The sequence below is a fragment of the Halichoerus grypus genome, chromosome 10 (genome assembly GCF_964656455.1).
Source record: "Halichoerus grypus chromosome 10, mHalGry1.hap1.1, whole genome shotgun sequence".
Lineage (NCBI taxonomy): Eukaryota > Metazoa > Chordata > Mammalia > Carnivora > Phocidae > Halichoerus > Halichoerus grypus.
The window spans coordinates 104,676,972-104,704,908 of record NC_135721.1 but is presented as its reverse complement, the minus strand read 5'-3'; the positions used below and the strand labels follow the sequence as shown (position 1 = coordinate 104,704,908).

General features: G+C 40.9%; 1 protein-coding gene across 7 annotated transcripts in view; it reads left to right on the top strand.

Annotated features, from left to right (window-relative positions):
- The window catches only part of PLCB4 (phospholipase C beta 4), a 407,599-nt gene that overhangs the window by 303,624 nt on the left and 76,038 nt on the right, over positions 1 to 27,937 (top strand). For all 7 annotated transcript variants that reach the window (XM_078056950.1, XM_078056949.1, XM_078056943.1 and 4 more), the window contains 9 exons: positions 768 to 821; positions 8,002 to 8,083; positions 9,483 to 9,583; positions 10,250 to 10,307; positions 17,168 to 17,276; positions 21,423 to 21,633; positions 22,646 to 22,739; positions 24,819 to 24,898; positions 25,456 to 25,540. In XM_078056950.1, coding sequence (XP_077913076.1) covers positions 768 to 821; positions 8,002 to 8,083; positions 9,483 to 9,583; positions 10,250 to 10,307; positions 17,168 to 17,276; positions 21,423 to 21,633; positions 22,646 to 22,739; positions 24,819 to 24,898; positions 25,456 to 25,540 — 874 coding nt within the window. The remainder of the gene's footprint in view (positions 1 to 767; positions 822 to 8,001; positions 8,084 to 9,482; positions 9,584 to 10,249; positions 10,308 to 17,167; positions 17,277 to 21,422; positions 21,634 to 22,645; positions 22,740 to 24,818; positions 24,899 to 25,455; positions 25,541 to 27,937) is intronic.

Below are 27,937 nucleotides of genomic sequence, written 5' to 3'. Positions count from 1 at the left end.
TAGGAGATTGCCAGAAGACAGAAACTTTACCAAATTGTCATGTTCTGCTCATTGTTAGAATATTATTGACTGGAATCCATGAGAATGTGAGTTAATAGCTAGGAACAATCCCAGCACCTACGAATGAATGTTCTGCGTCCCTGTGTGTCCAGAAAGCCTGGGGAAAGCAAGGAATTGCTTACCATCAATTTGAGTTGATGAACTTCTCTTCCTCTTGGAAATTAAGGAAGGTGCCCATTCGATCTGTGCTTTGCTGCACTGGGAACAGGGAGTGGGGGTCCCCATGGGTCCTCAGGACAAGGCTGGCTGGTGTCACCGTGCAGTTGCATTTCCATCTTAGTAAAGATTATTAAAGAGCAATAATCAAGGATGAGACCAATCACCAAAAAAGTACCTACAATTTGTTTTGCTCAGTGCAAGCACCCAAATTTCTAGTTCATCTAGGGTTGCTCGGAAAAATACAGAATTCCCAGTTAAATTTAAATTTCAGATAAGTAATAGTTTTTGAGTATAAGCATATTCTGTGCAGTATTTGGAACATACTTGTAAAAAAATTGTTGTTTTTCTGAAATTCAAATTTAACCGAGAGTCCTGTATTTATATTTGCTAAACCTGACAACCATAAATTCATCTCACAGTATATTATTGTCTCTAGTTTTCAGAATAAATGTTCTTTGTTTGAATGAACTTTCTTTTAAAGTTCTTAACTGGATTGGAGTGTTGCTCCTAAGAAACATTAAAACAGTGTTGTTATGGTTGTTTTCCAGCTGGATGAAATTGGCGTTTATGACCAACACAAATGGTAAAATTCCAGTTAGGAGGTAAGGCCATCGTTTCTGTCTATATTCCATATCCTGGGCCGACCCTTGTGATACCAGACCAAAGAGAGAGCCCATCACAAGTGCTTGTTAATTGCTTTCACTAAAGATATTTCTGGAAGCTTGGTTTAAATCACTCCATCAAATGCCGTGTTTAGTTTGTAAAAATCATTTGTGGATGTAAAGTTGCATTTTTCTTCAGAACGGGTAGCATTAACTCTACTTCGATAAAGAACATCTGAAGATGTAGCAGATTTCTTTTTAACCTTCAAATACGTGGGTTTTTAGGATTTTAATGTCTTTCATCTTCTTGCCCTGAGCGACCATTAGCTAAAATGAAAGAAGTTTGTACTGTGCACCTTTATTGGAAGTGTATAGACTGTGTCTTCAGAAGAGTGGTATCTCTGGATGGTGCTTCTCATTCTGGGCCTTGCTGTTCCTTTGGTGGGTGGGGCAAGTGGATGCCTTTGGCTTCTGGCCACTTGGTCTCTAGGTGTACTCTCCCTGACACCATGCACTTTTCAGAGCTGTCACTTTTTCCCCTTGCTGTGCCCAAGGTAACAGTGACAATGAAAAAAAAAAAAAAAGGCAGTAAATCCTGAATGGAATCAAGAATGAAAAAAACAGGGGCACCTGGGTGGTTCAGTCGGTTAAGCATCCGACTCTTGATTTCGGCTCAAGCCATGATCTTAGGGAGATCAAGCCCCGAATGGGGCTCTGTGCTGAGCATGGAGCCTGCTTAAAATTCTCTCTCTCCCTCTGTCCCTCCCCCACCCCCGCTTGAGTGCATTATCTTAGAGATAAAATTAATAAATAGATCTTAAGAAAGAAAAGAATGAAGAAAACATGAACTAGATTTGTCTTCCACATGTCTTCTTTTAAAGAAAAATCTTTTTATTTTAGAGAGAAAGCATGAGTGAATCAGGGGGAGGGGTAGAGAGAGAATCCTGAAGCAGACTCCCCACTGAACGTGGAGCTCATGCGGAGCTCAAACCCAAGACCCTGAGATCATGACCTGAACCAAAATCAAGAGTCGGTCGCTTAACAGACTGAACCACCCAGGCGCCCCTCCAACATGTCCTCTTTAATACTTAAGCTGGTATGTTTCACCCTCTGAGGATTCCCAATGCTTCCTTCTTTTCTGCCTCTCTCTTCCATTTCTGGTGTTAGGATTTGCTAATGGTCTGTGGGGACATTTTGAGATGGTAGTGATAGGGATTCTTTACCAAACTCTCCTAGTATCTTTTTCGTTGGTGTTTGTGTAAGCACTTCATGGAGATTCCAGAAGCTGGAGTGGACTGCAGAGCATCAGCTGTCCACATGAAACCAGGAATGTGTTTGGATTCATGAGCCTAAGCCCACAGCTGAATTAATCATGGGTTCCCTAGATACCAACCCAATCTTCTAGAATTCTCCAGACTTAGGTTCATGTTGACCTCCTCTCTGGACACCACTTTAGTGAAGAAGCCAACTGACAACAACAAATAAAACCCAGAGCTACTGGGTAGAGTCTTATCTTGGAACTGTTTTATCTGTCAGAGATGAGGCAAACAGGTCACCAACTGATAGCATTTGAGCAAATGCATTCAAGCAGTGGCATGCTGATCACACTTAGCCATTTCTGACTTTTCTACACCTCCCTCTCTGCCCAGCCACCTCATTCTGCCTTGAAGCTTCCATTCTGTATCCCTAGGAGATTATCTCCATACTCTCTCAAAATTATTCTTTTCACATTTAATGGAATCATCTTAGGGGCATCTGGGGGGCTCAGTCGGTTAAGCGTCTGTCTTCGGCTCAGGTCATGATCCTGGTGTCCTGGGATTGAGCCCCGTATCAGGCTCCCTGCTCAGCGGGGAGCCTGCCTCTCCCTCTCCCGCTCCCCCCTGCTTGTGGTCTCTCGTTCTCTCTCAAATAAATAAAATCTTTTTTTTTTTTTTAAAGATTTTATTTATTTATTTAATTGACAGAGAGCGAGAGAGAGACAGTGTGAGGGGGAACACAAGCGGAGGGGGGTGGGAGAGGGAGAAGCAGGCTTCCGGCCGAGCAGGGAGCCCGAAGCGGGGCTCGATCCCAGGACCCCGGGATCATGACCTGAGCCGAAGGCAGTCGCCTAACCAACTGAGCCACCCAGGCGCCCCTCAAATAAATAAAATCTTAAACAGAATTGTCCTAGAGGCCATCATTTTAATTCCGTGCTCTATAACAACCCATGTGACAGAACTGGAATATCAATGAGAAAATTAAAAGCATACAAATCATAAGGAAGACCATGGGCAATATTTTTACTTAACCTTTTATTAAGGGCTTACCAAGTCATACACCTCATGCATTGTTGTGGTCTTTATAGATCTACATGTAGGATTCTCCTTTTTATTAACTTACTAGCAAATCAATTTTATGTCTACTTTAGAAAAAGAAAGTAGAACCTTTTAAAAAAAAATGCCCTGTTAGCACCTTTGACTGATAATTGTTGGCAAAGATACTTTAAACTGACCCTTATTTTTTTTAAATCCTTTGCTCTGTTGAGCAATAGCAGGACAATTATTTTAATATATCCCAGCATCCTACAGCTACTGCCCAACATATAGTACGTTTTTCTTTAAAATCTATATTGAATTAAGAAGTCCAAACTTAGCACAGACAGCAGTGTGGAGAACAGAAATTTATGTTGGATCTGTTTTTACATACCTTACCGTCCTGCTTTTTCTTCCAAGATAAGGTTCAGGAAATGGACAAAGTAGAAACACATAGATTGCAATCAAAGCACTTCTAACTAACAATTCTGGTTTCATTTATATGTATCCTCCTAATCAAGCCATTGTTAGACAAGCTTGGAAGTTTTTTTTTATGGTTTCAAAGATCTTTATCGGTACGTTCACATACAAAATTATTACCATCCTTTTGTCATTTTCTTTAGCTCTCTTTGACACGAACACTTTGGTGCCTGCCAGTATTAACAGGTGTTTGACACAAGACATCTGTGATTCGGGGGCAGTTTGTTCAGAGTTGATGGAGAATTGACACCAAGCCAGAGAAAAGCGGATGAGTCCCCTGGTAGATGAGCTGCCAAGGGCTAGGTGGAAATTGTTCTGAATGTTTTAATGGATATGAAGAGTAAACACTTTTAAAATGTCATTTCATCACTATCATTCTGGAGTTCTTAAAATGGAAACTATTAGTATAGTGTGCATACTGTTAAAAGGGATCTGGCTTCATAGTTGTTCCATCGCTTGGGAATGGCCCCTGCTCTTGAGTATTAGCTGAAATTTAATATCCAGGAAGTTGCCGGAATGATTAATGAAGGAAGTCTTACTCTTTATCTCCCTCTTTTCTTTCCATGTGTATAATCTTAGGCAATCTGCCTTTCTCTCAAACTTACAAATTCACACTCAGTTTTATCTTCCCACCCAGACCAAAGCTTTGAAAGTCACTCTTTTCTTTGCCATTTCCTATTCCTTGTAACCTGGAGTTGGAACCAGTGGCTAGAGAGTCAGGAAATGATAGCCAAACATTAATTGTGGGCTCTGGCTGGAAGTAGTCTTAAAGGAGACCATTGTGTTAAAGAAGGCTGAGAGCTTCGGGTATGGTCATGGCAGCCCAGCTCCTATGTAACTATTTATGTCCCAAAGGCTTAGCTCATCTGTGAAGGGAGTAGGACCCTACTGAGGCTTCACGGCATGAGTCCTCCCTGAGTGTTTCAGAAGATGGTGTTAAAACCATGGAGTGGATTGTAGGCCCGTTGAGGGCAAGGAAAGAATGAGACTCCCTTGGTTTCTAGGATCATTGCTATCTTAGTCATGTAAAGTCTGCTGGAACATGGAATTGAACCAGAACTCTACTAGGCCTGGGCACCACTCAAGGGTATTTGCTTTCATAGCATTTCTTTTGGGGAAGGTGGTTTATTTTTATTTTTTTTTTAATTTTTTATTGTTATGTTAATCCCCATACATTACATCATTAGTTTTAGATATAGTGTTCCATGATTCATTGTTTGTGCACAACACCCAGTGCTCCATGCAGAACGTGCCCTCCTCAATACCCATCACCAGGCTAACCCATCCTCCCAACCCCCTCCCCTCTAGAACCCTCAGTTTGTTTTTCAGAGTCCATTGTCTCTCATGGTTCTTCTCCCCCTCCGATTTCCCCCCCTTCATTCTTCCCCTCCTGCTACATTCTTCTTCTTCTTTTTTTTCTTTCTTAACATATATTGCATTATTTGTTTCAGAGGGAAGGTGGTTTATTTTGAGTCAACAAAAAGTCATTGAGTACCTGTTAGCCATGAAGCGCTATCTTGTACTCTGTGGGCATGGAGCTGTATAAAAAGAGTTGAATCAGTCAGTCCTTGATAAATACTCTCTCACAAAATGCCTGTGACAGTACCTAAAATGTCCCCAGGCTTTGATAAATGTGTTTCTCTCAGGACCCCGTTAAAGGGGCATTCTTTGGGCCTCTAATGTAACTGGAAACTCAAAGAATTCCCCTTTGTGCCACAACCCTCTTTACCTCTGAGGGAATCCATTTTAAGGCCCAAGCTCTTGGATAGCTGTCTGGAGCAAAGACCATAAATGCACTTTATTAGATAGACCGGGGGAATGGCCTTACTCCTATTCAGCTTCCTTGCTCCTCTTTTCCATCCTGGGTTTGGTCTCCTTTAGAATGAAATGGGCAGGGGCGCCTGGGTGGCTCAGTTGGTTAAGCGACTGCCTTCGGCTCAGGTCATGATCCTGGAGTCCCGGGATCGAGTCCCACATCGGGTTCCCTGCTCAGCAGGGAGTCTGCTTCTCCCTCTGACCCTCTTCCCTCTCATGCTCTCTGTCTCTCATTCTCTCTCTCGCAAATAAATAAAATCTTAAAAAAAAAAAAAAAGAATGAAGTGGGCGAATCAGTGGTGACGTTGCCCAGCCCAAGCCCCCTCAGGAAAGGGGGGCCAGAGAAGGAGCCCCTCTAGGCCATAATGCCACCTCCTCGCATCTAGTTTTTGCACAGTCACGTTGTTAGGCTCTGCTTTGCCCTCACTAATATATCCCTACATGGATTTTCCTCTCTCCTGGCACCAGACACCCTATTTTTTTTCTTTTTCTCTCAATCTCTTTATCTGCCCCCCACCCCCACCCCCAGTGCAAAGGCTTGGATCTCCTCCTCCCGTGAGACATTCTTGTTCTGCTTCCTATTTACTTCTTGGCACTTCAGCAAGCTCTAGCCAAAAAATGCTATTCCTATGCCCTCTTCCCTTCCTCTCTGCCCTTCCCTCCCTGCACCCCACACCCAGGTTCTGTTTCACCAGAAAGGCTCAGGCCCTGTGCCTGCCACAGGGTTCATGCCCATGTCGGTCAGTTCTCTTCTCATTGTTCATGCCTATCCAAAGCTACCCGAAGCTCAGGTTCACTGAGATAGCCCTGAGACTGGAGGCAAACACTTTCCTTCTGCAGGCTTCCCAGATGTGGGGATGCTGTTGTCTGTACCTCTCACATTAACACCTAATTTTTTTTTTTTTAAAGAACACTGAATAGCTACTTTCCCCTATTTTATAAAGGTCCAATAAATGGCTTCTCAACCCAATTTAGTGTATACAAATTCCATGAACTCTAGGGAAGTGGGAAAATGTGGGCATCACACCGTCTACCCTAGAAACCAGTTTACTTGATGTCTCCACCATGCGTGTAGATGTGTTCAAGAGAATCCGTGGGCCGCTGTGGAGTTGAATGCAGCTGTGTCAAGCGCTCTTAAAAATGAACTTCTCGAAGTATTCTTGGACCAAGTATGAAACAATAAAGCTCTGAATGAACACGTAACAATTCCTTTACCTAAAGTTAGTTCTCCCCAGTCTATTTTGGAAAGTTGTACTGTGCACTTGAAGAGGTGCTTTCTCCCACTCATCAAGAATAATTGGCTCTCAGTGCTTACATTGGGAGGTGGCTTCCACTTAGAGTGAATGGCAGAGTGCGTGACAGGGTTGGGCGTGGGGAGGTGCTGTTACAAAGCCCCTTGTGCTCACAGAGAAGGCATTCCAAAACCAAGCTTGCCCGATGAAATGGCTGTACCCTCACGTCAAGGCTGGACTTTTGAAATTAGAGTTTCAGTTATTACGGTGACAGATTCCCTGGGCTTCCAGCCGCAGTATGAATGAAGACTCCTTTGGTTGGCTAAGGCATGGCTCAGAGCCAAACAAGAATTCTAGGGTACCCGCTCCCGTCCTCAATAGGTCATTCTAAGTGTCGCCAATGTATTTATCAGAAGAGGAAACAGGCTCATTAAGGTGTTACTCATTTTACTAGCCTCGATGTACACCATACGTGATAAAGGGCGAACCATTATTCAGAAATACCATGTATCAGGGTAGTACCAAGATTCTACTGCAACACTGAACAAGTGTTTCCCTGTCTCCCCTCCCCACCATACCTATCCCTTTCTCAGTAAACTTCCTAATCCTTGAGGCAGCTGGTATTCAGAGTAGCTCGAGGGTGCTTACTTAGGTCAAAAAAAAAAAAAAAAAAAAGGCCACCTGGGTGGCTCCGGTTAAGCATTTGACTTAGGCTCAGATCATGATCTCAGGATCCTGGGATCGAGCCTTGTGGCGGGTTCCTGGCTCAGCACAGAGTCTGCTTCTCTCTCTGCCTCTACCCCCTCCCCATCCCTTGCTGCTGCCCCCCCCCCCGCTTAAATAAATAAATAAGATCTTTAAAAAATTTTAAAAACATATCTGATAGTGCATCTCAGCTGTGGTAAGTTTGAAAGCAAAGTATAAGGGCCATCCCAGGCAGAGGCTGAATTCTGTGGAGCCTATTTTTCTACCCCAAGCCTAGATAGTGTCAACATGAGGTTTTATTCTAGACCTGTCCCATCTGCCACATGCCTTTTTCCTGAGGAAGTTATTTGGTAGGATCAAAATTTCTCATTGTTTTGGTCCACCAGTATGTATCTCCACAGCTTCTGGGGTTCCCGAGCACCCAGGGGGACACCCATCTGAGAATCAAGTTGCCTCACAAGTGTAACCAGAGGGATATTGCAGGAGCTAGTTAGGGAAGTGAAAAATAGCTAAAAATAAAAACTAAATGTATTTTCCTTCCCCTTCTCCCCCTGCCATCCTACAGTCCTGAGTATGGCTTGGATTTTTGCCTCATAGAAAACAGAATTAACAAAACTTGACTTTTTTTTTTTTTTTTTCCCTTCTTTTCTGTCCTAGTATTACTAGAACTTTTGCATCGGGGAAAACAGAAAAGGTGATCTTTCAAGCACTCAAGGAGTTAGGTCTTCCCAGTGGAAAGGTATTTATTCATTTAATCATGTGTTTCTAAAACGATTTTGTCTATTTATGTTCTCATATGAAATAAGCCAGCTTATTTATGTTCAACTGATGTCATTTAGATTCAAAACTGGTTTCAGTCACATAAAGTACAAGTAACTTTCCCTTCTGCCTGCCTGCCTGCCTTTTGTTTTCTGGGCATTTTAAACTAAATGTTTTCAAATTCAAATAGTGTACTTCAAAATGTTTTTATCAACTTTATTAAGAAAAGGAAATGACAGCCAGGCTGCTCTTTTACACAGCTTGTGGAAAGCTTATTTTATTTTATTTTTTGAGAGAGAGAGTGGGGAGGGGGTTGGCACGCAGAGGGGGAGAGAGAGAATCTCAAGCAGGCTCCACGCCCAGTGCAAAGCCAGACGCCGGGCTCGATCCCAAGACCCTGAGATCATGATCCGGGCCCAAGTCAAGAGTCGGGTGCCCAGGGCACCTGGGTGGCTCAGATGGTTAAGCACCTGCCTTCGGCTCAGGTCATGATCTCCAGGTCTTGGGGTCGAGCCCCACGTTGGGCTCCCAGCTCAGCAGGGAGTCTGCTTCTCCCTCACCCTCTGCCTCTCCCCCTGCTTGTGTGCACGCTCTCTCTCTCTCTCTAATGAATAAATAAAATCTTAAAAAAAAAAAAAGAGTCGGATGCCCAACTGACTGAGCCACCCACGCGCCCCCGGAAGGCTTATTAGAGAAGCCCATCTGCATTGCCTTGACCAAGCACAATGTCAGCCTGAATAATTGACTAATAAATCCAGTTCTTCAAGATGGCTGTGAAGTATTTTATAAAGCACCCCTCCCTCACAAACCATTTGTGTTCCTGGCCCTTTGGATTTAGAATAATTGAAACTAATTTATTGACTGCAAGAAAGATTTTAGCCTGTTACTACTTTAACAAATCCAATTTGAAATACAAACTTCAGGATGAAAAGTAAAATTTTATATGATTGTCCTGAGCCCCTTCATGTGGTCTTGTGAAAATTCACAAGATAAACATAAGTAAACACTTGGTTTGATTTATTCAGCATCCTTTAGGCAGGCACTTGCTTTTCTCCATCAAGGAGAGAAAGAGGAAATGTTTCTTTATATTTGTTTTATGGGGTGTTTCCCAGAGCGAGCCCAGCTGTAGTCAGTGTTTGAACACACAAGTTATGGCTGCCCATGGTAACCAGAAACACCCATTTACACATGCCGGGTGCTGGTGGGACGGCCTGACCACAGCTGGGATTGGCCGTCTGGCTTCTCTCAGTAAGAATCAGAGATTGAGGCCCTGGGAATCCAAGGTGGTCATTGCTTTGCTTCATGATCCTGTAGATAGATTCTTCCCCTCCAAGGAGAAAGATGTTGCATGCGTTATGACACTCTTTTGTTCTTTACAGAATGATGAAATTGAGCCTGCGGCATTTACTTATGAAAAGTTCTATGAACTGACACAAAAGATTTGTCCTCGGACAGATATAGAGGATCTTTTTAAAAAAATGTAAGTTCTACTTATGAGAAAATGTCACATTCTTGTCCCTGTAGATTTTTAAAACATTTTTTGTGGTAATGTTCTAATATAGTATGTTGAGAGTCTCTAGGATTATGTAGCTAGGGTTACATTTTCACCCCTTAGTTTATCACTGTAAAAGTTCACTCTGAGTTTTTGAGAAACTTTTACAAAAATTAATGGCAGCACCTGGAACGATTTTTTCCCCCCCTTGCATTGGCTTTACTAACTACCTACAATTTTAACCTGCTCCTTTAGGTATTAACCCATTATGTGAACTAACTAGATTCGATTTGGAATGTTATTATGTTGTTGAAAAGTTCATTCATTCTAGTTATTTCAAATGGATGACTTACATGTTGTTTTTAAAATAACGGTTTTCAATAATACTAAACGGAAGAATTGCAGACATTTTCTGTGAGCTAGTGGGAGTGTTTTCTTTCTCTTGTTGTTGGGTTGTTGCTTTTTTTCTTTATCTTTTTCTTTTTTTTTTTTTTTTTTGTTCTTACAACCAGTCTCTGGCCATTTTAAGAATGCACCACTACTTCAGGGTTAGAAATAAGTTTAGAATTATCATCAACAAATGTCAACATGTAAATCGTACCTACTGTAGCATCATATACAAAAACTTACTTTTTCTAATAAATTTCTTTTCAGCAATGGAGACAAAACTGATTATTTAACGGTAGACCAATTAGTGAGCTTTCTAAATGAAGTAAGCTTTTTCATACATTAACTCCATAAAGTCTGTGTGCAGTGGCTTGCCTCCTCCAGTGTCCCCATTGCATGCCCGCGTCATACGCCCTATTCGCTTTGCTTCTGACCTGCTGATCTTTCCATATGGCTTTCTTTACCAGGTGCAAAAATCAGCTGCTGCTTCTGGGTGTTCATGCACTTCCTACACGTTGGCTTTGCACACTGCTTTTTTTTGTTGGTTTTCTTGCTGTGATGTATAGCTCTGGTTCTGTGTGTGCGTGTGAATTTTATAATATATTCATTTAATTAAATGTGTCTATGTTTTTGCAAGATGATATTTAAGGTACTTTTTTTTTTCTCCTATTGATCTCATTAAATAGAGAATGGATTGAAATTACCACACTGTAGTTGGATTCTCCATTGCTAACTTTTTCTCATACCTTTGCATGGACTGGAAAGCTTTATTTTTGTCTTTTAATGGATTGCATGTAAGAACGATATGTAGGTTCCAAGACATTATTTTGACAACGAGCACAACAGTGGAGTTCCTGGGTGAAAATATAGTACATATTAGGCCAATTAGATTGCAGGTCAAATTTTTAGATTTTATTTTTATAACAAGCTTAGGGCTCATTTTAGAATATGATTCACTCAACAACCAACACTGGTTGACAACATTTGCTGAAGCACAAGAGAAAAATATTTTGAAACACGTAAAGGTTGCAACTTTTGTTACAACTAAAATTAACTTTTTTTTTCTTTATATGTACAAAAGAATGTTCTGTTCAGTGAAACCCATCGAAGCTCTTGCTCATCCAAAATGGAAAATGTACTTTTTTTCCCTAGCACATTAATGGAATGGACAATATATTTTTGTTTCAAAACAATTTTTTAATATAATTTAACCATTATACCATATAAAGAGAAAATATTTGAAGAGAGGGTATCATGCCAGACATGAAGTATTGACCCAAAGAACAGGCAACAGGCAGACTGTGATTTGCCAGTTTGTGGAGACAAATCACATCTTTGCCAAAGGGCTTCTGCCCTGTTAGGGCTTAGTGGCTCCCAGCTGGTAGGGTTGCCCCGACAGAACTATGATAACCAGAGCCTAAAAGCCCTTGTGCCAGGAAGAATAGCTACTCCATTTATCAGCACAGTTGCCTCCACTTTTAATAAACCTTTCAGTGCAATGCAATATTTATTTTACTTGAAAACATTGCAAGTTTTTCCACCCCACTAGTTTTTGGTCATGCGAATACTATGTTTAGAATCTTTACCCAGATATTATCCACATTCCTGTGCCACTGTTACTCAGAAGTTAAGTTGCCTTGCTTTGTTTCCTTTAACTCCTTCCCCTTCTTCTGCTTTATTTTTAAGATTTATTGTTTTATTTCCTTCAGCTTCTTCATGCACTTTGGGTCACTCCCACTCATCTTAAGTTTTGGTGAGATGGGCAGGGAAGTCTTGCTTTTGGCTAAAGAGGGAAGACCGTTGGGAGGCACGGAGAAAAGCTCTATCATTGGTTTGCTACTTCCTAGAAACAAGGTCTCTTGCGCATTCTGAGATGAAGCTGGCGTCCAGGCATCTATGAAATATGACAGACACCTTACTATGTGTGTCACCGTGACAATAAGAAAACAATTCTGAAGTCTTGAGGATAGTGCGGTATTCATGGGCTCTTTATCTCACGCCTTTCCTCATATGGGTTGTTTTTGTAAGCCTACCCAGTCATCACTTGTCATTTTTATAAGTCTAAGACATAACATTTAATTATTAAAAGATATGATCACCCATGCTTTCTGGCTCTGCCATCCAAATTCTTTCTTCAAATACTTATTATTTGATAAGCTTTTATATATCACTATCATGGTGGCCAATAGCACTCATTTGTTTTTATATTTTCTTCTGCGTGACTTCTCATTCATGATAAGGAAGCACCTTTACTTTTGGGGTGGGACACATGGACTCCGTGTGATTCTTGATTTCTTTAGATCATAGAGACTACAAGATGGTCCAGGAAAGTGTACAGCCTTTGTTTTTAATCAAAGTGCCCAAATCTCATCCTTTTCTCTCCTAGCAAACTGAACTGGAAAAACTAGATAGCAATCTGAATGTATCCTTGAAGAAATTTGTCAAACTTAGAAAACATTCTGCCAGCTCCTTGTAACCTTCTTTTGAGTCCTATAGTGGCTCTTCTCCTCTCTCCAAAATCAGAAGCACCCTGTAGGCAGAACACCTTCAAAACCCATAATGAAAGGAGATAGCATTCACTCGAGAAGAATGCAGGCATTACAGTGTAGGAGTCTATGGCTCCAAAAGCTTAGATCTAAATGTTTTCAAAATGCCTTAACTACATAGTGTCAACAAGCCAAAATTCAACACTGTGTTAGAAGCCCCAGATTATGTGATAAGAAAGGAAAAATAAAGAGTCTCATGAATACAAAAGGACAGAGTCCTACTCATCATTTGAAGATGATGATTGAGTACCCTATCAAAAATTATCAACTGAAAAACTCTTTGAATGAGAGTTCAGCAAAATAACCAGATAAATGATTGACAAAGCAAAAAATCAATAGATGCATGTATACCAGCATTAACCAATTAGAACAAGTAATAGGGAAAAAAAGTCATGCTGCCTCCCACCACTTTCCAGCTTGTAAATCCTTTTATTCTTTAGATGAAATTTTATGTTCAGTGTACTCACGTCTATCTCCAGGAAGCTGGAATGAGAGGAGAGACTACTGGCCATTTACTATCTTGGTCACCGTATAGGGGTTTGTCCCACCTCCTCCCTATCCATGTCATCAACACTTACTAGCTTTTCACTAGTAGCTTTAGACCTGCTTCTCATCTGCTTCTCAGTCTCTCCTCAAAGCGTGATCCATGGACCATCAGCAGCAGCATCCTGTGGGAGCTTGTTAGAATTACAGAATCTTGGGTCCCACCCGAGACCTACTGACTTGAAATCTGCATTTAACAACATCTGCAGGTGATTGGTCTGCACATTAAAGTTTGTGAAGCACTGTCCCAGTGGATTACCTGGATTCCTCCTTGGAATGCTTAGTATGGACGGGAAGAATGTGAGAGTATCATATATCTTCTGTTATTCTCCATAATGGATTTAGTCATAGAAATCCACCACTCAGATCCTAAAATTTTGCCACAGCTATGCTTCTTGTTCCCATCAGTGGACCAAGAGAAACTTCTCTTCTTCCTGCTTTCTGAAAATAATAAACCAGAGTATGGGAGAGCCAGTAAAGGTGCTCACTGTGAGCTGCCATGTGGTTAGATACTGCTTCCAGCTCTGTTCTCTATCTGTGGTGGGGCTAATTAATGTCCCTGGGCTTTAGTTAATTTCACCTATCTTTCCGCATTTCCAATGAGAAGCCAAATTGATTTCAGTTTTACCTTTATTCTCTCACAAAGATGATAACTGAGGGGGAGGGCCTACAGAATCAGGAGATGCATGGAGGGCTGGAGAGAGAGATCAAGATGAGAAAAAGAGGGAAAAGGTCTTAGATGACCACAGTTTTCCAGAATTAGCTTTATTTTCTTGTTGCCAGTGATCTCTCCCCCTGCTTCACACACATTATATGATCACGTTAGGGCTAGACCTATTTATTTTATTTTGCAGTTGTGTAGGAAAGGGCCTGTGATCACTTTCCATTTATAGTATCTTTATTGTTTAATACATAGACACAGAAAGAGAAGGAGGTGTTTAGTCTTACGGGTAAGCCTACTCTTGCAAATTATTCCTTTATCTTCTTTATATCTCTTCTGAATATTTTCTGTCAACATCTATCTCTCTCAGTGCTGCTTGGGTTAAAGCCAGTTGCTACCTTTTCTCAGTAAGAGTTAGGACATAATAATGGAGCAATGACCACTGTCTCCTCATGCACGTGGGCACGGTTCTGTGACCTATTTTCGGAAGCTGGTTAGATCTCATTTTACAAAGCTCTGGACGTCCAGAGGTGATTGTCGTAGGCACATTGCTTCCCCAAATCCCCACGGAAAACCAGCGATCCCTCAGAGTTCTGAAACGTTTGCCCCACTGTGCTTACATCTGTGTGGGATTCTTCTGCAACCTTATTACTCTGAGGTCACCTGGAAGTGATCTTTTTCCTCTTTGTTGTTTCATATAAAAATTACAGTTTTGTGACTCTGATGCAAATCTTATCATCTGCTTCCTTGCCTTCGGACTATCCAGAGTGCACCATGCTTCCTTTTTCAAACATGAAAGTTTTAGTGAAGCAAAGGTTATGTTATCTGGTGGAGTGATGCAAAGGCAAATGCAGTTTCATACTGTCTACTTTTAATGCTTATTTGCTGCAAATGTACAGTTAGGGGATTATGATGCATCCATTTTAGGGCTTGGTTTTCTTGGCTTTTGCTTCTGATAGGCAGGATGTTCTAGTGACTGTCGTGCCCTGGGACTGAATTTTAATGGGCTTTAATTAGGAGGACATCTCAAACATTGAGCATTCTGTCCTTGCAGGGCTTAGGTTTTTAGGTTGATTTGTTTTTTATATAACTGATAATACAAGTATGTTAAAAGGCATACTTTTACATGTTAGAGCAGTGTTGCTTAAACTTGAGTCACCTGAAAAGCTTTTCAAAACACAGATTCATGGGTTCCTCCCCAGAGAATCAGATCTGCTAGGTCTTTGGTGGGGCCTGAGAATCTGCATTTTAACTCCCAGGTGCGGGAGATGCCATGCTGCCATCAACAGATCACGTTATAAGTCACATCAGGCTCACATGCATAGGTATGCATATAAAGAGCACATAGGAGCGTCTGGGTTCCCCCTCCTTTACCTAATTTAATCTCTTCTCTCCCCTGCAGCTTAATCTCTTCTTTTTCTCACTTTTTTAATTCATATGGATTTGCCCCATCATCTCCATGAGCCCAGAATTCTTACCAATGAGCATATCTTTAAATCAAAAAGCCTACTTTTAATAAGGAAGTGAAATATAGTGGCCAACTGTGAAAATAACTGCAGTGGGGTCTAAAAAGGACCTTTTCCTCCCATATCCATCTTCTTCTGTGATAGTATTTTATGGAGACGGAGGAGGAAATGTGACTAGAGAGAGTTTTCTGTTCATTTATTCGTTTGTTTTTAAAACGATGCCTTCTCACCAGAGGGGTGGTGCTTGTCATGCCCTTGAATAGCGGTCTCTAGAGTTGCATGATGCCCATCCATTTCATAAATAAGATTGTAGCATGCCTTCATGTGCCTGGCCTTCCATGGTCCACCTCACAGTTTCTCTCTGCGTACCCCATGAGTTTTGTTTTTTATGGTTTCAAGGCCTGTTGTTAATATAACAGTTTCTGCTCTTGCACATGCATGGACGTGAGCTGTTGTGAGCTGTAATTTCTTAGATTACAACAGAAGCATGCTTCATTGGGATAAACTGACCAAAAGATACCGATTCCTTATGAGTTAACACTCTTACCTGGGCAAAGAGGTGGGAGGACCAGAATAGGCTAGGCCACAAGTGCTTGAGGAAATTACATTGTGCGTGTTGCGTTGGCCAAAGGCATTCATTCTGTGTTACCCACTTTTCAAACTTTCATCTCAAAACAAATGGGGAAGGGAAATCCATATGAACCTTTAACAATTGTTTCTCAAACAACTTCTCAATGCTGTTTTTCAATGTCTGTGCATATATTTGGGTAAAGAGTTGTCGCCAAGGTTCTACCCATTGACCAGGTTTTGCTCACATCTGCTTCTCTGCCATGATTTCCATAGAAGTTATAGATTTGATGAATGACCAGGGTCCAATTCACGGTGAACATTAAGGAAGTTTCACGGACCCACTGCCTCCAGATACAGACACACAGACACACACACATGCAGAGACACGCACAACACACACACATACAGAAGATTGTAGCTGAGTCAGTAAATTGGAGTTTTTTCACCACTGCTGTGAAGTTTGGGTGACAGAACTGCAGAAATAGCATTGTTCCTGGTGCCTCCTGTAGGCCCATGAGCATCCAGGTGCTGATTTTTAAAGACCGGCATCACCAGCTTCCTAAGTGCCTTAATCATTCATGGACTCCCCTTGCCCAGAGAATTTCCTCAGGGCAAACCCAGTTCTAGTTCATAGTGAAAAAGACTTTCTGAACTACTGATAATTCAAATACAGATTTTCATATTGTCAATAATTGATACATATCCTTGTGCCGATTAATTGTCATCATTATTATGACTGATTTGATAAATACTTACTCAAGAAAATGAAGTTTGCAGACTGCCCAAGAAATCTTTTCTTTATGTAAAAAAATATATATATAACGAAAATGAAATGATGTTTGCCTGTTTTAACCTTAGGGATTTTTGTTGTTGTTGTTGTTACTATTGTTTTTCTTTTTCGGCACCTAAGTTAGTATATTAACTATTTGAGTTATTTGGGTTTTTTGGAGGGTTTTTTTAGTTTTTGCTTTTGTTTTTCCTTTTTTTTCCCCCAAAGATTTTTGACCTCACTTTTTATAGATATTTATGCCAAATCTCTCACCTGGAGTATGGGGACTAGAAGACAGTACAATTGACATGCACACCATTTTATGTATCCTTTAGCTTTTGAGGGGAAATATATGTGTGTATATATATATATATATATATATATATATATATATATATATATTCTGTATTCTCTTTCTAGTTCCATGAGGGAAACCAAAGCATTCCCAAAGTTGGACTTTTTTGAAGTATATTTTAGGGAGAAAGACAGTAGGACAGTGAAATCCTATCTTTGTAACTGTAAATGTGATATTCTCAATATATCTTATTTTAGAAATTATGTACTTTAGTGATGTGTAATGCCCCAAGGGTGAGAAATGTCAACCTAAATGGGGTTATTTTCTCATCATAGCATCAGCGAGACCCTCGACTGAATGAAATTTTATTCCCATTTTATGATGCTAAAAGGGCAATGCAGATCATCGAGATGTATGAGCCTGATGAAGATTTGAAGAAAAAAGGTAATAAAAGTGAAAAAAGATAATTTTCTTTATTAAAGAAAAAGCAAGACTATATGCAACTTTAAACATTCTTGGATTTTTAGTTAAAGACATCTTTAAATGCTTTGGAGCTCCCTAGAGCCAAGGATTTTTAATGGACTGATTTTTTTTTTCCCTGTTCTAAGTTAGTATAAATCTTACCTTACATCAGAATTTGCCCACGCTGCCTGAGGTATAATGTAAATTTACTACATTATTAAACACATGGTAGTGATATTTTCCCCATTGTACTCTCTTACATTCGATCTTTAGTATTGCCTAATGCTCAAACTGCAAAAATGCCCATACAGTGTCTGTTTGCAATCTTGGAAGGAATTTCGCATCTTATAAAAGTTTATACCTTCTTTTTCTCCCTTTTGTTTTGCCAAGCCATGTAAATTTTAATACATGATTTGATGAGCCTTCCCATCATTAGACCTCTGTTACGGAATACAAATGCAACTGATAGGAAATTAAATGCTCAGGAATCAATTTAGCAAATTATTGGGGTTTCTGAACATTTGCCTCTTTCAATGAAACATTAGAAACAGTGTGCTGTCCATTCCAATATTTGACAAAGAAAAGGCATGGAGAGGGAACTGAAGATCAGTCTTATAGCAGTGGGAGGCTCCTGCGAAGGATGGGAGAGGTGATGCTACCATAATTGGACAGGAAGTCCTGAGAAAAGAGCTACCTGAGCTCCAGCCTCAGCCTTGTGTCCCAGGAGAGAGTTGAAGGGAGATTCAGGTTCAAGTTCTATCTCTCCAATGTGCCCCTGGGCATTAGGGCCTCCGGTTTCTGAGTTCTTTTTGCTTTGTATCTCAGTGAATGTGACTGAAAGGTTTATATAATCTCTGGACCCACATAGAACCCGTGTATATGCATGCTGGCCCGCCACAACACATTACCCACCCCTGATATTTTTCCAAGTCAAAAAGACATACACTTACACTTCCTGCTAGGGCCCCGAATACCTCCTTTCAGCAAGAGTGCTTCCTTATTTACCTGTCTACCAACACTCTGAGTATTACTATTTATTCTCCATTGCATGGGATTAAAGTGAAGGGGAGGGTGGCTTGATAGATAATATAGCACTATTTGATTGGATTCTTGTTGCTCCCCTGTCACTGTGTGACCTTGAGCAAGGGACTCTATTCCTGGGCCTCGGTTTCCCTGCTTGTAACCTGGTGGAGCCCTTACAGTCATTCAACTAGTATTTCACTCCCCTACTTTCATTTCTTAAAGTTTATAGAGGGCTGACTGGGTGCCAAGCACTGTGCCAGATGTTGGGGATTCAAAAGCAAGTAAGGCAGTTGTGATCTGTTGAAGGACAAGGCTCAGCAGTTCCTTGGCAGTATGATAAATGTTAGGATAGAGGTGTCTCTCTCATTATTTCCAAAGTCCTTCCAGGTCCTAAAGTCTATGAAATTACATTGACACATATAAAAATCATAGCTTCACCATTTCACAAATGACAGAAATTTTAAAGTCTGCCATTCTTAAGTATGGGTGAGAATGTGGTGCAAAAGGCATTATAAACTTCCGGGAAAAGCATAAATTGGTACAAACAACCACCTTTTTGAATATTTTGGCAATAATTGGTAGAGTGGAAAATACGCCCCTCCTACAGCCCAGCCTTTCCACCTCCAGGTATGTGGGTAGCATCTCCCATCTCGTTCCCAGCTCTGGATGTCAGAGGAAGTGCCCTCACCCAAGTCAGTGCTTTTACATTTCTTTCTACACACGACTTTCAAATTCTCCACTCCTAACCTCTAATTTCAACTATAGACCTGCGGTAGAATTCTCCATTTGGATACTGAATGGGCATTTCGAATGTATATGTACAACATGTTTTGATTCTCCCTGCCCGTAGGCCTGTCCCCTTCTCAGCCTGGAAAATGGTACCATGGTCCACCCAGATTTTCAAGCCAAAACTCTTGGAATCTTCCTTGACTTGCTTTCGTTCTTTCACATCACTTCTGATCCATCAGCAAAACCTACCAGATCTATCCTCAGAATAAGTCCTGAATAAATCACTTCTCACCATCTCTACCTTCATCGGACTCTCCAGGCCTATATCATGTCTTCCTGGACGATGCCAGTTGACTTTTAACTAGTCGTCTTCTTTCTACTCAGTGTGCTCTGCAGTTTATGCTCCACACAGCAGCCAGACTGAACCTTTAAAAACTAAATCTAATCATGTTATTCCACTCTTCAGAACCCTCCAAAGGCTTCCCAACACATTTAGAGTAAAATCCACAGTACTTAGCAAAGACTTCAGTCTAACTGATGTAGCTTTTGGCTTCCTCTCCAGCCTCATTTCTAACTACCTTTCCCCTCAGTCACACACTCCTGCGTCAAGGTCTTTGCACTTGCTGATCCTTCCACCGGGATGATTCCCCAGATTGCATGTGGCTTGCTACCTATTCGTGAATGTGACCTCCTCAGAAGGGCTTCTGCTGGCCACGCATCTAACACAGCATCCTGGTCGTCCTTGATCACCTTCATTCCCTGCTTTCTATTTCCTTCTAGCACTTGCGTGATATTACATTATACTTATATTTATTTGCTAATTTATTTGTTCTCTTTCCCATAATACGTTTCGTGAAGGCTGGGCGTGTCTGTTTCTCCCATCACTCCATCTGTCCCAGTGCCTTAAAAAGTACTTGCTCTTAGAACGGATGTGTGTGCCCAAGGAGATAGGTACACAGATTTTTATTGTAGTATGTTTATTTATAATTAGAAATTACCTAAATACCCATCAACAGAATCGTTGACAATAAATGGGTATATTCATACATGGATCTACTCTACCTTCTACAGTCCTACGTACTACCACTACACATACTACTGTACATTATTCAGGGAAAAATAAATGACCAAAAGCTATTTATACGAACTGAATAAGTTCTAAGAAAATGTAAAAATAGCAAGTTGCATATGCAAATAGTGGAATATCTTTTATATAAGCTTTTAAATACAACTGCCTATTTGGTTAAAGGCGTATATAGTAGAGTTACAAAGCTGTTTTGAGAATGTTCAATACAAAAAGTTGGGAGTGGTTGTCTAAAAGGGAGTAGAAAGAGGGACTGCATGCAGTAGGATGGAGGGTGGGAGCACAGGGTGCTGCAAAGGCATCTGTAATTATGTATTCCTCTGAAAAATGTAAAACAAATACGGTAAAATGTTACAAAGCTGTGGTGTGGGCCCATAGTTATTTATTATGCTATCATCTGTACTTTTTTATAAGTTTGAAATCAGTTCATAACTTGCCAATGCTTAAATAAAAACAAAAAGCTGAGGTGGTCAATGGTTGACGGGGTAAGAGATGTAGAAATGTTGATCGCTTCTTCTGAGACCACAGGGGACCTGCCCTGTATCAGAAAGGATTGACCGAAATGAACAGTGGCTCTTGGAGCCACGTTTCAGTGATGACTGAATACTCTTCTCACCAGTCCCACACCCTGTTTCATAGATAAAAGAGGAGAAATGAATTGTTGAAACCCAGAGAGGCTGCTCATCCCTTCTCTGATCCAGTGAGAACAATAGTGCCCTACAGTTGTAGGTTTTCCACTTGAGCCCAACATGGGGCTTGAACTCATAATCCTGAGATCAAGACCTGAGCTGAGATCAAGAATCAAACGCTTAACCAACTGAGCCACCCAGGCACCCCTGTTTTCCACTATTTTAAGAGCCCCTCTCGTATGTATTCTTCTTTACCATTTATGACAGTCCTGGAAAGCAGATGTGGCCAGGATTTCCCCCCATTTGACATAAGAGGAGGTTGAGACCCAAGAACATAAGGAGTGAGTGGTAGAAATGGAACTGATGAAGGTCCCCTTGACCCCTGGTCACCACTGCTCCTGGGGCTGCACTTCTGAGCTCAGGGAATCGTGTGCTTCTGCCATCCTACTTACAAAAGCAGAACACCACCTGTCTTTTGGAATGCATTAGGTTACTTGTAATGTGCAGCTCTTATTTTGTTCAAGTTCTGAAGGATGAAGGTCCTTGGGAACGAGAATGAGAAGTTTTTACTCTTGATTAAGTTGCCTCAACTTTCAAGAAGAAAAACGTGAGAGGTGTATCTTCCAAGCCACATGTCTACTAGCTGTTCTTTTTTTCCCTTAGGCCTCATATCAAGTGATGGGTTTTGCAGATATCTGATGTCAGATGAAAATGCCCCAGTCTTCCTGGATCGTTTAGAACTTTACCAAGAAATGGACCATCCTCTGGCCCACTACTTCATCAGTTCTTCCCATAATACCTATCTCACGGGCCGACAGTTTGGCGGGAAATCTTCAGTAGAAATGTACAAACAGGTTCTCCTGGCTGGTTGCAGGTCAGAATCTCAGGACAGCTCCTTTTTTTTTTTTATGATGCCCTTCAATTTAATTGACTTTACTCTAAAAAAAAAAAAAAAAAAAAAAAAATAGGACGCAGTATTCAGAATGAAAAGGACCTTTTTCCTTCCCTTTAATTGATTATCCTGGTCATATAACCTTGAAAAAGAAAATCTCTGCTCCAGAAAGTTCTAGAATCCTCCTTTGGACCAAAAGACATTTTTTACTGTAAATTTTAATTATCCCCCCTTTTGATCAAAATTGCAAAAAAAAATTTTTCAAGAAGTCATGCTAAGTTTCTTATTGGTCTGAAACATTTGCAAATTTAGCTCTACTTAATGTTAAAAGTTCTAAAATGTCATTCTCTGAGAATAAAGATTATTGAAAATGGTTTTTCTTCTATGGAAATAGGCAAATATTTGAGGTTTAAAATATGGGAAAAAATGCTGAAAGTGAAAAATAAGAAATGTAGTTACATTATGATATTTTTTCTTGGTTATCATTAACCATACCTTACTTTTTAATAACTCACTATTTTTTGTGTATGGAGAGACACTAAGGAAATGACATCACTACTTCTGTCTCTGAATACTTGACACAATGAGAACATTTTCTTTTATGGCCAAAGTTACATCATTTCACCTAACAAAATTTTAAAAATTGTTCTTTAACATCATCTAAAACCCAGCCCGTATTCAGATGTTCCCAGTTGTCCCCAAATTGTCCTTCATTGTACCTTTGTCATGACTGGAATTTCATCCAGAACTTCACTGGTGGTTGTATCTCCTAAGTCTGTCTTAATCTCTGACAGTTCCTTTTTGATGACACCAGCGTGATAAAGAATATAATGCGATTTTGGCCTGATACTCCATGAAATAATTATGTTACTTAACTCAGTCCATGTTCTACTTCTTTAAGAAAACAACTTATTTTGATGTATCTTCTTTTAATTTGCACACACACACTATTTTATTATAAGGGTTCAATATTGTAATTTCACTGTGTGCCTAGATGTGTTGAACTTGACTGTTGGGATGGAAAAGGTGAAGACCAAGAACCAATAATAACTCATGGAAAAGCAATGTGTACAGATATCCTTTTTAAGGTAAGTTTCAAAATAGCCATAGCCTTTTGCAGACTATCATAGAGATAGATGGAGTGGAGAAAACAGATTATTCATTTTCTCAAGTGTTTTGCCTTCATATTCCTTTCCCCCAGTTTTGAAGAGAAAGTCAAGAAAACTGTTTTCTCCACTTCATAGCACCATCTTTTTCTAACTTTGCTGCTTTCAAATGGTGACAGCACCATAAAATGAGGTTTCTCTGCCAGAGTCCCCAGACTCTAATTACTTTAAAAACAGTCTTCTGTTTTCTTGCTTACTTTGCATTCTTTCTGAAGGACTTCAAATGGGCATAAAAAGATAAATAGAATACATAAAATCAAATAGATTATAAATAGTGCCTGTAAGAGCAAGGAGCTAAGTGAGTGAGGTGAGAGTTTATGAATCCTCCATAAGAAGTCCTATAAACTGCCAAGCCATGCCACAAATGGGCTCCAAACTTTCTAGAATTTAGTGCAAGGAGATAAACATGATGATTCACAAAATTTGTAAACTAGAAACAGAGCCATTGATCCAAAGAAGCATAGTTTTTCCTGGTCCTGATGCCAGAGAAGACTTTTCCCCAAGGACCCTCAAAGAGAGGCATCTACAGTTTTACAAACAGACATTTCAGTAATGGCCTTTTGGTGATCTCTATGTACAGTTTGAAGGTTAGTTTCTTACAACACTCCTCAATATGCTCCAATGATAGCCTGCCAAAAGACAAGTCAAAAAATGAAATTCTGTGGTTGGCCAATATTCAGGTACATCTGTCTCTGTCAGTTTGGTGCAATTTGGAATAGTTATTGCAACATCTGGAGCAGTGGTTCTCAATCCTGCCTACATGTGGGAAATCACCAGAGGTATTTGTAAAAACAGATGCCTAGGCCCTTTACCCGTAACACTCCATGCACATACCATTTCTCTTAGCCAGATGTTGGTGAATTTTGAGCAGCAGTGAATTCAAGATTATGTTCCCTGAGAAGGAATTATACTCCCTGAGAAGTATCAAGAATATATTCAAGTGGAAAGCCATGAGTTTGCACAGCCAACCAAACTGACAGGAAGGATTGTCCTCTTTAGAGAATTAAGGAGCCTAATAAGGAAGCTTAACTGAAAAGAAGGCTATTTCTTCTCAGCTCAGAGGTGAGCAAAGGAGAACCCATGGGCAGAGCCAAAATTTTCCTCAAGGACTAATTCTTGATCAACTCAAGTGGACAATCAAGGTCACAGGAGTTTTCACCTGTGAAGAAGCTTTAAGCAAGAATAAAGGACTTAGCCATAAGGATGCTCACTAAAATACTCCAGGATTATCTAACCCAAGGCATTAGATGGGTTTCAGATGGACTTCCCTAGATTACTGTAAAATTTTTTCCAATTTAATTGAATTTTTCCTGTGGTTAACGATAAGCCAGTAAGAATTTGGGGATTTTTACCAAATATGATGCTGTGGTTGTAGAAACATCAGTTTGAAACCATGCTTTCTAAAGCTAAGCAGAGAGCAAGGTCAGCCATCTGTGGGAAGGATATGCTCAGCTCATTCAAAGGTTGTTTCAAATGACTGAGCTTCCAGTTCAGAGAGAGGCATCCAGAACACCTCCTGTTTAACCTCACATGTTGCTTGATCAAGGAGAGCACCCTCCCTCGTCATCTCCTCCCTGCCATTTTCATCAGGCTAATAAGAAACAAGGGATGTTGCAAATGTCACAGGAATAGTCATCGAATTAATGAAATGTAGCCAAAACCTCACCTGCTCTTCAGCAAGAAAGATGAGCTCTGAACCTGTCTTGTCAGGTAACTGAGCAAGGAACCAGCATGCCATTGAGATGAAATTTCTTGCCAGTTAATAGTGCCATAATGTTGGAGAAGCCAAAGTTAGCTTTGAAAAAAATTGTCGTTAACCATTAGTTGCACTTGGGTCTAACCACAAGGAGACCCCCCCTGTAAAGGTATCAAGGTGAATGGGTTCTCCAGGTCTTAATTGCCAGAACTGACATTTGGAAAAGCTGAAATTAATAGTCTCTGAATGGTTTCATGTACCTTAATTTATTTTTTTGCTCTTCTAACACTTTTTTATCTTTAAAGGATGTTATTCAGGCCATCAAGGAAACCGCATTTGTCACATCTGAATATCCTGTAATTCTCTCCTTTGAAAATCACTGCAGGTATAATGATGCGTTCTACTCGAAGTATCTATTACTCAATCCCTACTGCTGCTCTACATCTTTTTAAATAGCTGAATAGTTTTGGGAAGTGGTAAGGACACTTGGTCTTATGCAAAAAAAAAAAAAAAAAAAAAGGAGGAAAAAAACCCCAAACCACTACCCACACCACCACCTCCAAAAAAAAAAATACAAAGGGAAAAAACAAGTCATCTTGATGTGTTTTAGAGATGCTTCCTCTAAAAGGTGAGAGATCAGGACACCTTGCTCAAAGTTCCACTGAGTTGGAAGATTTGGCAGTGGATTTGAAAGCAGACTTGATGAACTTGAAAGCCATTTTTTATTGTTTGCCAGCTCTTATTTTGGGGTGGCAAAATCTACTTTTCAAACTATACCAGTTAAAGTCTGTGGTATCTAACCGAGCATCTCACTTAGCATCAAGAGGACAAGCGTGGATTTTGCAGAGTGGGAGTTTTTAATCACCTAGGAATGGATGTTTCTTATTCTTGGATGGTTAATGGATGTTTGAATTTACAAATGCCAGTGTTCTCTCTCTCCAGCAAATATCAACAGTACAAGATGTCCAAATATTGCGAAGATCTATTTGGGGATCTCCTGTTGAAACAAGCACTTGAATCACATCCAGTATGTATTTTTAGCAAACCATATTTCTAACCTGAATGGATTTGTTTTGAAATTCATTTCTAAAGGGTCAAGTAGTGCTAGAGGACTAAAGATCTTCATATTTATTTAAATTCATTGGTATGGAAAGCTTTCGTGCTTCGGACAGATGTGTAGAGAGACATAAAATAAACATCTGGTTCAATTTAATTTAGAAGGTCTCGAGGTCTTTATGGTTTTTGAGATCTCAGTTGTAAAGTTTTATAAAATGCCCAGGGGCCAGGGGTCTATACTCAGCATTTGTTCTCAACTTGGTTGTATGATAGAATCATCTACAAGAACTATTAAAAGTACCTTTGCCAGGGCCCCACTCAGAGATTCTGAGTTAATTGATCTGAGTAAGGCCTGAGCATGGTGTTTTTAAAAAACCCTCCATGTGAATCAAATGTGCACATAGGGTTCAGCACCCATGGGAGCCCATTGCTGTGAGAAGTCCCCTAAACTGAAGTCACAGGAGTCTGAAGTTCAAGCTCCCAACTCCAAAACAAATACTGGGGGTGCCTGGGTAGCTCAGTCGGTTGAGTGTCCGACTCTTGGTTTTGGCTCAGGTCATTATCTCGGGGTCGTGAGATGGAGCCCCACGTTGGCCTCCATACCCAGTGCAGAGTCTGCCTGAGAGCCTCCCCCCCCCCCCCCGCTCGTGCGTGCACCTGTATGTGTGCGTCTCTCTCTCTGTCAAAGAAATAAAGTCTTTAAAAAAAAAAAAAAACCCAAATACTTGGAAAATATTATACATCCATTTTTTTGAGCTTCATTTTTACACCCGCAAATTGCTTCATACAGCAAAGAACTTTTAACCTGTGGCCCATAGATAGGCTTTGTGAGGTCTGTGACCTCATTCTAATTGCGTACAATTTTTTTTTTTTGTATATAATTATTCCAGAGAGTTCATCACATTTTTGCAACGATCCATAACCTCCAAGTGGTGAAGATCCACTGTGCCAAGATGTTATGAGTAGTAAGAGAGCTAACGGGATTAAGTATAAAGTACTTTGCAGTAGTAAAAAAAAAAAAAAAAAACGAAAAAAAATCTAGGACACAAGGATATTTGCATCCTTTGCACCCACCCCTGATTGTCTTCAGCCTATGGACGCCATGCTGCAGGCTCCCTGCCCCTGTCCGCGCAGCATTCCCTGTTTTCCCTGCACGCTGGCCTGACTTTTGGCTGCCAGTGCCTGAAGCTTTTCCTGTGAGGTGGGGTGCTCTGGTCCCCGGAGCCTGCTCTGCCCATATGCGAAAGGCCAGAAGTGCTGGAGAGCTCACACCCCTCCCCCTTGGCCCCCTCACTCGGCAGGAGGAACAGCTCCAGAGCAGTCAGGTTCCCCAGCCGGACCACATGCCTGCCCCCTCGGTGATAACTTGTCTGATAACACCCCCTTGGGGTTGGCTGCTTGCCTTCTTTTTCTCACTTTCCCACCCCCTGTTGGACATTCCTGAGGCTGCTGCCCAAATAGACTATGGGACTATTCACATCCTTGTCTCAGAGACTGATTCTGAGGGAACCCAGACTTAAGAAACGGCCCTGGTTTTTTAATTTTAGTTTTACCTAGGCCCTCTGTTTACTTTTCCGACTGGGCCAAGGTGCTTGCTTCTGTGGAAAGACCACTGTATGTTTCGTAGAGTGATATGCACGTACATGATAAGTGTTGTGGGGAGGGTAGATGAATACACATGGGAGTAAGACCTCCCTGGAGTAAAAAGCTTTCAGTCTTGAGGGGGGCTGTGGGGGAGACACAGAACACACAGGTAAAACTATAGCTACAAAGGAAGATGGCCTGTGACCTATTGAATACTTACTAGAGATAGCCAGGTTCAAGAGAGATCACTGGGGAATGAACCAGTTACAGCAGGCTTTGGAAGGAAGCAGAATTTTGGCAAGAGCTTTGAGGCAACACAGACATAGGAATGCACAGTGCTTTGCATGTAATAAGTAGTAAAAGGATTACTTTTGGGAAAAAATGGATGCATGGAAAAGATGGGTGGGTGGTTGGGCGGGTGGGTGCATACATGGATGCATGGGAGAATGGGGAATGGGTGGCTAGATATGGCGCAGTTGTATGGGTCAGAGGTAATAGAAGAAAGGACTTCGCCTTTGCAGACATAAATCCAAGCAAACGAAACCACAGTAGAGGTCAAGTTTCAGTAATTGACCACTCCCTTGATTCTCTTACGGAACCTACAAAACCACAATCCCAAGTATTGGGGTTACATCAGCCTACTGAGTAAACAGGCTTCCTAATACAGCCAAACACTTGGGGGGATCAGGGGAGCCCTCAACTTCTGCCTGGGAAAGCAGTTCTGACCCTAGCTATCACAATGACCCCTTATACTTTACCCGATATATAAAAGGAGCAAGACCTG